The 13,046-nt window shown below is 36.5% G+C and overlaps 1 protein-coding gene across 1 annotated transcript; it reads right to left on the reverse strand.

Moving 5' to 3' along the window:
* Positions 1-1,744: 1,744 nt before the first annotated feature.
* On the reverse strand, positions 1,745-3,538 carry LOC104810016 (F-box protein At2g39490-like). The gene is made up of 3 exons (XM_010536175.1): positions 2,726-3,538; positions 2,471-2,629; positions 1,745-2,089 (listed from the first exon to the last, which is right to left on the reverse strand). Exons 1-3 carry the CDS (start codon positions 3,536-3,538, stop codon positions 1,913-1,915), a joined length of 1,149 nt encoding a protein of 382 aa, XP_010534477.1. The 3' UTR covers positions 1,745-1,912.
* Between the last annotated feature and the right edge of the window lie 9,508 nt (positions 3,539-13,046).

Below are 13,046 nucleotides of genomic sequence, written 5' to 3' on the forward strand. Positions count from 1 at the left end.
TTTTAATCGAATAATTATAACGGTGGTGTTTGGGTATATTATGAGTTATGTGGAGGATGGTATGATCATAGAGTTATTTGCATGGTGCAAATATTAAAGTCATATCTTTAGCTTGTTATTGTTGAATTATACTTAATTTTGGATTTTGATGTTATTTTGGATCAAATTAATTTTTGGGATTGTTTAATTTTGGATCATTGACCCAAAATTAATTTATGATCTAATTCTAGATAATTAAAATAAAAGATTTAGATATTAATTATGTTAGAAAAGCTAGATTTTACAATATTTTATAGATATTTCTATGAATAATTATAATCAAATGTGTATATATACTCTTTCTTTCCATCATTTATACCATGAAACAAAAAAAAAAATATAGATTTTTCTTCGTGTTTTCGGATCTAAGATCTACGAGAGGACTCTTTTATGTCCTCTTATATCAATATGATTTTACGAGTTTGGCAATGAAAATGTTTATTTCATATCGTGGAGGTGTTCTTGAGTCGAGGGTTCATTCCTTACCATAAAGGCATTTTTCGAACAATGAAGACTTCATACCATGGAGGTTTTTTTGGCAATGAAAATGTTCAAAACCCTAAATAAGGTTCATGTTATTTAAAGGGTCCACAGTTCCTTAAAATTGTAATGATAACAATTAAGATTGTTTTATTCATTATAGTATGTACCAAAATTGGGTGGTTTAACCGGTAAAGAAGAGAGTAAACCTGGATTCGAATGTTCATTTAGAGAGAATTATTCATATAAACTTTTCCAATGACGTAGTCGTCCTAAAGGCACCATTAAACTTCCAAGTTATAAAAAAATGTTATTACGAGATACACGAATTTACTACAAGATTCCGAGCAACAATAAGGACATCCCGAGTCGTGTTTACGATAGATATTTTAATTTAATTTATATTTTTGGGTAAGACAATTAAGTCGACATTAATTCTGCAATAAAAAGGCTCTCTTGAAATGATTTAGTCACTGTAAAATTTGTCTTGAAGCATAAAACGCAGAAGTCTCCAACATGCATTGGTTGAGATGTAAACCTCAAGGCATGGATTAAAAATGACTTATCACCTAAACAATATACTTTAACCATTTGATTAAATTGGTAAATATGGAGTCTGTCTGGCGGATTCGAGAGGAAGAAGACAGATTATGTGAAACAGAAGATCTGATGGTAAGAGAGAGAAGACATCCGCTTCATGTTCTTCCATGGTGTCCGTACACGAGAGAGATGGGTTCTTGAAGGTGTTAAAGAAAATAAAAATTAAGGAGATTGATTCCTTGCTGTTTTTGGTTTTTATTTATTTACAATGTCTGACTAGTTTTTTTTGTTGGAAAAATAGGTGAAGTCACGTCTTTAATATATATATATATGTTTCCATTTAGTATAGTTGGCCAAATCACGCCACCAAATTTCTTATTGACAAAATTTTGCTGGAAGGATTATTTCCTACACCCAATTGATTTCTACGAATAAAATTTAATTTTCTTTTTATATTTGTTTCAATTTCATTTCCATGCATACAAGGCAGAAATACATTCTCAAAACAAACCTTTTTCTCCTTTTAGCTCAAACACCAAATTGTATATATATACAAATTCTGAATTTCATATAATGGAAAGTAAAAGCAAAACACCTAATCTAAGTAACCCATAAAAAAAACAAAAAAAAAAACTAGAAGTACGTATCCAATCTAACTTTGCAAACACAAAGTAGGTCAAATTTGAATCGGTCTTATTGCTGACGTGGTTTCGTGTGTATCAAGAAAACTCACGTGAAGGGTCATATAATCTTTGAGCATGCATATCTTAATGACAAACGTATATATATGACGATGTATATATGTATATATGTGTATATATAAACCCACTTGCCTTCATGCATTTGGATCAGACTATATATGCACATATATATCCATCATCTCCTGCAAAGCCTCGACCGCACGTGTCTTGTCCTTTTCACTTGTCGGTCCTTCAAATTTGACTATAAACATGTTGTCTATCCTCGTGTGCTTGGTTACATTGTTGGGCAAAGAAATTGCTCTTTCTGATGTGTAAGTATTCGGATCGATCTGCGCATATATATAATATTTATATATTTCAAAGGTATTGATTAGGGTTAAACTAGAAATGATGTTTTAAACTTATGTCCTTAATCATTCAAAGAGCTAGAACTACAATCATTCCTAGTATGAATTTGGTTCATACCCTTTTAAGATTATACAACACCGTAGACGTATCACGTATGTATAAGGGTTGGTTTAAAACCTAATACACAAAATAAAACCGTACCGAGTTTTTGTATGCGATCTAGCTATTGTGTTTGAAGAACTAAGAAACCTTCTTTTCGCTAACTTAACGTTGAATGTGAATCTGTAAAACCGAACTAACGGATCATCGGATAGAAGTAAGTTGTGAATGTACGAAACTTTCCGGCAGAGATTTAGACTTACAGTGATGAAGAGACGCTTGATCGAAGGGCATAGTATGAGAAAGGAGATCAAAGAATGGATATTTTCTTGTTCGAGTGAGTTATCGATCCACCTCAACTCTTGCAGCTTATAGAATTGGAAAGCTGTTTCCGATGAGGATATAGAGGGAATGATTAATTCCTGCAATACAATTTGATAACAGAAATGGAAAACGTATAAAAAAACCCTAGCAAATTTTAACGCTTGCATGCAGTAATATATAGTTGAAATCGATACCTCGAACATCCACCTGCAGAGTGCGAGAGTTTCAGAGTTCTTGATGATCAGCAAGACAGGACCGAACTCCGAGATGTTGAAAGTGTTGTACTTTGGGCCTCGTCTTATGTCGAAAGCAGCCTCGGACAAGTTGAAATGCTCTCGGATCTTGATGGACGGGAGAGATCCCCGATACCGGAGCGTTTTCAGCTTGAAAGATCTGATACCGAGAAATCTCAGATGTGGACAGTCCAAGATCGACAAGTGAAGAAGCTTAAATGCTGAATCAATGGTGAGAGAAGCCAATCCGCTGCAACTTGAAACTTTAACGTTTTCGAGGAAGGGAAAATCCAAAACCATGGATGCAACAACCTCGTGGGTTAAATGATTAACCGAAACCAGGCAAAGGGTCTTCACAAAGAAACTTCCTGGTACCGGGACACGTCTCGGAATCCGGTCTGATGCATTAGGGTTTATCTCCAAACGCCATTGGAACTCTTCATAGGTTTCTTGCTCAGAAGAGAACCTTAGACGCAGAGCTTCACACCGTCCGATAATGGCTGACACGATGCTTCTCTCATCGAAGTGAAACTCTAGTTTTCCAATGTTCTTCGTCGGATCAAGCTCGTAAAAGTTTTCGATAAAACGAAAAAGGGCAGAAGCTAAATCTTGTCTGGATCCGTGTTGAAGAAGTGAACCAGAATTCCATACAAACCTGCATCTTTCCGAGACGAATGGAGTCTGTCTGGCGGATTCGAGAGGAAGAAGACAGATTATGTGAAACAGAAGATCTGATGGTAAGAGAGAGAAGACATCCGCTTCATGTTCTTCCATGGTGTCCGTACACGAGAGAGATGGGTTCTTGAAGGTGTTAAAGAAAATAAAAATTAAGGAGATTGATTCCTTGCTGTTTTTGGTTTTTATTTATTTACAATGTCTGACTAGTTTTTTTTGTTGGAAAAATAGGTGAAGTCACGTCTTTAACTTTGGAATTTGATGGTTAGGTGATTCAGAAAAAAGTCTTATCACTCATTTTGTATAATTCTTTGATGGTCAGAATTTTCAAACCCGGATTCTCTCTCCGTGTGTTGCCCTTATTAGGGGTGGGCACAGAGGTGACACTAGACTTTTAGGGTACCCTTATTTCGGTCTCGGTTTCGTCGGATTTTTGACTAAAACATTTCGCTCTTTATCTCATGAAACCCGGATACCCGCCATTCGATACCCAAGACACGATATTCGCGATTAGGTGTGGACACGGATCGGATATTCAGACTTTTTTTATATCCGTATCCGTATCTCATCCGTATAAATATCACATTTTACTATTTGTATCCAATCTGAAGTTTTCGAATATCCGTAATTACGGATATCCGTAAAAAATATAGATATTTGCAAATACATATATTCGACAAAAAAATAACAAAAATAATAAATAATATTTTAAAAAAAAACTCAAACACAAATTAAAATACATAATCCTTCAAACACATAAAACCGTCCCTTCGCTATTCAGAGATTGTCGAGGATTCCTTTTCGTTTTTCTTCTCCTCTTCTTTTCGGAACTATAAGTTCTGGTCCTGTCCTAATCGAAGCTTTTTGATTAAGAATCTTAATTCATGAAGAAACTCGTTTATATCTCACCACCATACTCTTCTCGTTGTCTCTTCGTGTTGTATTCAGAACTTTGAATCATATTCGGATTCAAGTGAAAAAAAAGGAATGGTTCAAAATTTTAGAAAATCATTTGTATTTTTTTTTTAAAAAAAACTTAAAAAGAATGGTTCACTATCTCATAGTTATACAACAAATTAGAAGAGAAAAATAAAGAAAGAGACGGGTTGAATGGAATATTTCAGAAGAGGTCGATGACAATAGGTTTGGAGTCAACAAAAATGGTGGATTTTGGAGAGAGAGGGAGAGAGGCCGATGGACAAAAGAGAATAGAGAGAAAGAGTAGGAAAACACAAAAATCCTAACATATTTTTAATATTTTACAAAGTTGCCCCAATATATTAATTAATTACTAAATTAATCATATATTATTAATATATATAAAAAAGTATGGATGGGATCGGATACGTCGACGGATAATTCTATTTTGATATCCGTATCCGATCCGTATCCGATCTATATTTTGAAATCAATATCCGTATCCGATCTGTGAAGTTCATATATCCGAATTTTAGGTTCGGATACGAATCAGATAACATATCAGTTCATTTTTTCCGGATATTTTGTCCACCCTACTCGCGATACCCGAACTTGTACTCGTGTAAAATTAAAAAAAAAAATGTGCAAATTTACAATACTAATACATCGGCAACATAAAATTCAACATCCAAAATATATCGAAAATGCATCATAATTATAAGTTGAATAAAATCCAAAATACATCATGATTCATAAGTTCAACAACATCTAAAATATAAAATTCGTAAACTTAATAACATCTAAAATGCATCATAATTCTTGAACACATATGAGGAACATACATACACAAATAAAAAAACATACATATCTAAATTAGAATCAAGAACACGTTAATTAGAATAAAAAAACAATAACAGCAAAATATTGAAACACATTCAAACATCTCATCATTCGGTTAAATAATCCGCTTCTTTCTCAAATGAAGACTTTGATGAAAAATCTACAAAACTAAACATTTAGTTTAGAGTATGCAAAATCCAACGTATACAAACAGTCAAGTAATAAAAAAAAAATATCTTCTTCAAAGGTAGAAAGGTCATCCAACATTATTTATACTGTAATCGGTGTCGTATAATCTTTTCGAAACCAATCTTGTATACAAATGAGTGCTTCAACAAGTCGAGTATTTAAAGAGCTACGGTAACACGACCACCTGTACTAAAAGCGGACTCAGAGGCAATGGTTGATACTGGTATAGCCAAAACATCTCTCGCCATATTAGAAAGAATGAGATATTTGGAACCAATATTTTTCCACCAGTAAAGAACATCAAAATCTGTATTCTCCTCCTTCTATAGAACACCCTCCAAATAGGCCTATAACTCATTCTTCTTACCACTATATCCGATGTCTCTATAATTCCTAAACATCTTAAGTAAATAAGCAGCTGATGTATTGTTTGTCACTTCAGAACTAGTCCCGCTTGATGTCACTTCTGAGTCCGCTTGACTACTACTAGATGATTGAGTTTTAGCAAATCTATTTGACTTGTACTATTCAAATAGATTTTCCAAGGCAGCCTTCACTTTTCTAATCATATCATTGGTCTTATCTTCATCGTTGTAGATCTTTTTAATTATAAAATTGACATGTGTCAACTTAAATCGTGATCAAGCGCACAATTGCGATGAAAATGATCACATTGATATCATCTGACAACCAATATTTGTCAAATTTCTTTTTCATCCTTTCAGCCATACACCGCTTAAATGGATATTCATAATCCATAATCCGTTGAATCTTCCATCCTACAACAAAAATCTCCTTCATATACTCCTTAATTTCCTATGACATTCGAGTACCAGATATCTTCAAAGTAGCTTCATAAAAACATTCAAATATTGGTAATAAGGATTCTACATAATCCCAATCAACAGGCGTTGGAGGACCAAATCCATTTTTTCTCAAAACAACAACATACTTATCATCCAGAAGCAAGCATATCAAATCCTGACCTAAGTCTTATAGCCGACCCCAACATCAGATATGTAGAATTCCATTTGGTTTCCACGTCTAAATAAACACCACATTTAGTGGACAACCTTTTGCGAATCAAACATTCCTTGAACTTGTCTGCTCTACTTGTTGAGGATCTAACATAACGAATAACACCTCGAAATCTACAAATAGACTCATGTATCTTAGCCAAACCATCTCGAACAATCAATCCCAAAATATGAGTCTACATCTCATATGCAAGAAATCCCCATCAAGTATGCTTGATCCACATTTTTTAAACTGTCTATGCAAGTATTTGATTCCTAGACCATTTGAACTTGTATTATGAACTGTCATTATCAAAACACTTTCAATTTCCCATTGAACTAAACAAAGTTCGACAAGCTTTCCTATGGTTTCACTCGCATGTTTGAGGATTCGACAAAAGTTTATGATATTTTTTCTTAACTTCCAATCATCATCAATATAATGAGCCATCAAACTCATATAATTGATGTTTTGAACAGATAACCAACTTATACAACTTCTTCCTCTCTTCAAGAAACAAATTCATGCAGTCTCTTCCAATCGTTCTACGCGACGAGATAATAAAATGGGGTTAGACAATCCTCATAAGTAATTCCCTCCTTTTCAACAAACCTAAATGACAACTCATCTATTATGATCTTCATCACTAAAGCTCTTCAGAATTCTTCCTGATCAAATATCTTAAAAGATGAAATTTCTACTGAAGAATCACTTCTTGGCTCATGAAACAATGTTGTTTACTTCAATCTCTTACTAGCTCTTTGATCCTCAATATCATCATCACGAGGAGCCTTTTTACATATCCTCAAGTGTTTAAGCATTGCACTAGTTGATGTATCCGCTGCGATCATGCAACTAATTGTATGTCAGCCGAAGGCTCAGGTTCCTTGATGTCAGTCGAAGGCTCAGGTTCAGTTGTTTCAGGAGCCACAAAAGCCTGAGGGATAATAGGTTAGGACATCACAATGTTTTCCTCTGTATTTGAATGGTCTGCCATAGAAGAAAAAAATATGCAAATACGCATGTTTATTGTTAAAAAATTAGCATAAAAATCAACTCATTTGAGGCCATACAGAAAAGGATATTCAACCAACATAACATTAGCCTATCTTCTTCGGGAATGTCAACGAACATAGAGAGGGGAACTTCACCTTCAGACTCCACGAAAGTAAACTTCACTTGTAACAACAACAAAATTTAACATAGATACTTCAGTCAACACTGTCGAACAGAGAGAAAGAGCAAAGCGAGCATAACATTTACCTCGATGGGGAGAGCAAGGCAAAGACGATGAGATTGAGCTGAGGAGAGCAAGGCAGAGATGGAGAGACCAAACTGAGAGAGAGCAAGGTAGAGATGGCGAGACCACAAACTGAGGGAGAGCAAGCCGGAGATGGAGATACCGAACCGAGAGTGAGAGAGAGTAAGCCAGAGATGGAGATAGAGTTCTGTGCTCGTCGCCCGACGACGGAACTGAGATCTGACGGAGAGCACGACAGAGACAAGGGAGAGCCCGATGGAGATGAGACTGAACATATCTCACAAGCCCAGAGAGATTGATCTGCAACAAATAATGTTTGTTTGATACTTTGTCAAAACAAAAGGAGCGACGAATAATGTTTGTCTGATAGAGATAGTAGAAGACATTGATTAGATGTTATTACGGTACTTTGGTAAGTTTACTAAAAATTAAAGGTATTTTAGTAATTTATTTATTTTTCCGGTCCAATGGTTAGACCGATCGGTCTGGACCTCGAGGTCAAAGCGAAACGACCTAGATCGGGTCTAGAACGGTCTGAACAAGTTAGACCGATTGATCCAATGACTGGACCGGTCGGTCTGGACCTCAGACGATCCGAGATTTTGAAATTTAGGTTTTTGATTGAACAATCGGTGTTTCAGATTAATTATCAGAATTGGAATCAAAGCCTCATATAATCTTAATCTATTACCGCCAATTAGTAGAGCAACTGTCAAGGTCTCGATCGTCATGGTTACAGGTCATGCCCTAGCTGAGCGTGCCTACTATCTCGGTGAGGCAGTATGGAGAAATCGTGATTCTCATACCTCGAATATGGTTGAGCTTAAATTGAGTTATCAAGTCGGACTTGGATTTAATGGTAATGATGGGATAAGGAATATGCATGATAGCGTATCAATATCCCATACTCATCTAGGAATCACATGCGATATGATTGACAATGTGTTGTCTAGCTAAATAGCATTTGAGCGTCACGCCCTAGCTGACTCAAAAACATGTGAAATATGGATCATAACTCACTAAGAAACCCATTGAGGGTGTTTTCTTAGTGGGAGCCTGTCATATTTGCATCTATTGTCTATGTTAGTATGTGTACTAAGCGATTTGCATATTTTCTATCTGTTTGTCTGTCTTTTTCTATAGAACATATCTGCTACAGGTGATCTGTCTAATCTCGTGATGCGATTTATCCTCATGAAGAAAGCCTCTGACCACGACTCCTAGATCGATCATTGATGCTTATTGGAAGCATGTGGATGATGATCTGGACGTGTCCAGCTTGATACTTGGAAACATGACTTCGGAATTGCGTAAGCAATTAGAGGACATAGAGGATTCTCTGATAGTTGATCAGTTGAATACATCATTCTAAGAGAAAGTATGGAGTCCAGGGAAGAGTGATATGGTAGTTGTTGGAAAGAGTTCTAGCAAAAGGAAGCGTTCCAAGGACAGGGGTAAGAGGAAGGTGACAAGTGTTGTCACTAAGCATAAGCCTGGGTCCAAGAAGGGAGAGCGTTATTTCTGTAATGCTATCGGGTATTGGTACAAAAATTGTAAACTCTACCTGGAAGATCAGGAGAAGAAAAAACTTAGAGAAGTTTCGACTTCTGGTATTTTCATTGTAGAGGCGAACTTGTTTACTTGTACATCATGGGTATGAGATATCGGATGTGTCTCACACATTTGTGAAAATGTGAAAGGACTGAAAGGAAGTAGATAGTTGGCGAAGGGAGAAGTAGATCTTCGCGTCGGGAATAGAGCAAAAGTTGTTGCATTAGCCGTCGAGACTTGTGAACTGACTTTACCTTCTTGCCTTTATTGCAGTTGCATGATTGTTATTTTGTGCCTGCCATCAGCAAGAACATTATATCGATTTCGTGCTTGGACTCAGATAGTTTCAGGTTTGTTATTGAGAACAAATGTATGTTCATTTATAGAGGCAATTTATTCTATGGTAAGGGTTACCAGTTTAATAACTTTTATATTTTGGATGACGAACCATCTAGATACAACATGTCAATCTATAATGTTAGTACCAAACGGTTTAAACCGAACGACTTAAACCCGACCTATCTCTGGCATTGTCGACTTGGTCATATCAATGAGAAACGCATCGCGAAGTTTCATTCTGATGGACTTCTCGATTCTTTTGATTATGAATCAATCGAATCATGTGAATCTTGTTTGATGGGCAAGATGACAAAATTTCCTTTTTCTAAAAAAGGAGAACAGGTTACAGAGTTGTTGGAACTCATACATAGTGATGTATGTGGTCCTATGAGCTCACATACTAGAGGAGGTTATATGTATTTTGTTACGTTCATTGATGATTTTAGTAGGTACGGTTATATCTATTTGATGAGATACAAGTCTGAAACACTTGAATTGTTCAAGGTTTTCAGAAACGAGGTACAAAACCAACTTGGGAAGACGATCAAGTTGCTTCGATCTGATCGAGGTGGTGAGTATATGAGCCAAGAGTTCATTGACTATCTGGCAGATTATGGGGTTGTCTCACAGATAACTCCATCTGGAACGCCACAGTGGAATGGCGTATCCGTGAGGAGGAATCGAACCTTATTAGATATGGTACGATCTATGAAGAGTCAGGCCGATCTTCCTAAATCTTTGTGGGGCTACACGTTGGAAACTGCAGCGCTTATACTGAATAACTGTTCAACAAAGTCGGTTCAAAAGACTCCATATGAGATATGGACTGAGAAACATCCCAGGTTGTCATTTATGAAGATTTAGGGATGCGACATTTATGTGAAACGTTTGCCTTCTGATAAGCTATTCGTCAAATCTGATAAATGCATATTTGTGGGTTACCTTAAGGAAACTAAAGGGTATTAGTTCTACAACACATCTGAGAACAAAGTGTTTGTTGCTCGGAATAGATATTTTTTGGAGAGAGAATTCGTCTTCAAGAGAGTCAGTGGGAGTATAATAGATCTCGAAGAAGTTCGAGAACCACAAATAGTCAATGAACCGGGTGAATAGGTTGAATCGGTTCAACCTGTATCACAAGTTGTTAAGACAACACCTCCTAGTGAACTTCGGAGATCGGATAGAATTTGCCAAGAGCCTACGGTTTTCTTATTACTGAAAACGACGAACACATGCTATTAGAGCATGACGAGTCTACATCATATTCAGAGGTTGTGGCGAGTTCCGATTCCAAGATGTGGCACCAGACCATGGAGTCTGAGATGCAATCCATGTACGACAACAAAATATGGACTTTGGTTGACTCGTTTGATGGAATTAAGACCAGGATGTAAGTGGGTTTTCGAGAAGAAAACCGACATGGATGGCATATCTATAAGGCATGACTCGTTGCGAAAGGGTTTCGGTAAATTCATGGTATTGATTATGGTGAAACCTTTTCATCAGTCGTGATGCTTATATCCATACGGATTCTGTTGGCCGTACCTGTGTATTATGACTACGAGATATGACAGATGGATGCCAAGACCGCATTCCTTAACGGAAATCTATTCGACGATGTGTATATGACACAACCTGAGGGTTTTGTTGTTCCTAGGAGTCCGAGGAAGGTTTGCAAGCTTCAGAGATCCATTTATGGACTGAAGTAGACTTCGAAGAGCTGGATGTAACGCCCCGAGTTGCAGTGTCAAAGCTGTCCCCACACACCAACAAGAGACATTTTAGTGTGTTTTAACCTCACTCGCACGCATCCCGAAAAGTACTTCCTAGGAGGTCACCCATCCTAAGACTACTCCAAAGCAAGCACGCTTAACTTTGGAGTTCTCTCGAGATGGTTAACCGAAAAGGTAGATGTATTTTGTTGCTATGAGTAGCTCAATCAATTCCTTTAAGTTATCTTTGACTGTGTAGTCCCATACCTACACAACCCTTGGATTTTTCTCATTCTGCTGTGTTCGATTCATCCCTGTATCCCCTACCCAGAAGCTCGTCAGAACCGCTCATTGTCCGTGTCTTTTGCACCGGCAATCACTCCTCGCCCTCCTACGGTATCATGGGTTGTCACAGACCCACAGCTTCCGTCTGGTTCGTCCTCGAACCACACCGTACTTGGAGAGTTTCGTCTCTGATACCATTTTAACGCCCCGAGGTTGCTACGGAATGTCAAAGTTATCCCCATACATATGGATGGCAAAGTAGGTTACCCAACCCATTCAAACCCAACCCATATGGGTTAAATAAATTAATGGGTTGGGCTGAACCCATCAAATAAAATAGTTTAATAGGTTGGGCTGAACCCATCAAACCTATATTGCCCCAACTAAACCCATTTACTTTATTTAGTTAAAAAATTATCTTAGTTGATGTTCTAATACATGAGCGATACTCTTTAGTGACATATTTTAACGACATTAAATTATAAATTCTGATCTATCAAATTCTCCAACCATTTAGATTTGAAATTCGATTTCCAATTTTTTTTCGAATCTCAAAATTCAGATTTATTTTTAACTATTCATTTGTGATCTTCATCCAAATTAAAATTCTAAATTTAAATATTCATTAGTACATTGAAATAGGTATTCTTGTTCAATCCTTAATTCAAATCAATCTAGTTTAAAATTAGATTTTTATCTGATTTTTTTATTCAAATTCTAATACAAATCAAAATATATCCAGTAATTGATTCTACCAAAAATATAATCATAGAATCTTAATAATCCATCAATTGATTTATACTAAAAAAATGTTAATTTAATCTAAAACTATCCTACATACATATTTGTCCAATCATCATCATCCGCATCAATCCTCTCATTCTGTCCACCATCATAATCATCAACGATATTAATGTGATCATCGTCATCATCGTCACCTTCTCCACCTGTCATTACATAAAAAAACTTATAAACCAACTATAGTTGAACAAAAATATACAATGCAATTTACCTCTTACCATTTATACCGACTTCGTAGCCAATCAACCAGTTTCGCGTACAAATAAGCGCTTCAACATTAGACGAACAAAGACGACTTCTATATTTGTTCATCAAACGAGCGCCAATGCTAAATGAAGATTCAGACGCCACTGTTGTGATTGGAATACTGAGTATATCGCAAGCCATCTGAGCCAAACTACCGTATCGTTGTTTATGATTTTCCCAAAATTGTAATACGTCGATGTCTGATGCGTCGCGAACTCGGTTCGGATTTATCTAGTTTTAATTTCCTAGACACGACTTCCGCAAGCATACGGGTCAGTTATAGTACCTAGGGTCGAACTCTGGGGACTCGTCGGGAATCACCGGAACACAAATAAACACACTCACTAGCTATGCGGTTTGGATTTTCTACTCGGTTTCGGTCGGTGGCGATAATGTGGTGGTGGTGACACTAAATCCTAATGCAGTAAAAGGGTGGATATATATATAT

The sequence above is a fragment of the Tarenaya hassleriana genome, unplaced genomic scaffold, assembly GCF_000463585.1.
Source record: "Tarenaya hassleriana unplaced genomic scaffold, ASM46358v1 Cleome17, whole genome shotgun sequence".
NCBI lineage: Eukaryota > Viridiplantae > Streptophyta > Magnoliopsida > Brassicales > Cleomaceae > Tarenaya > Tarenaya hassleriana.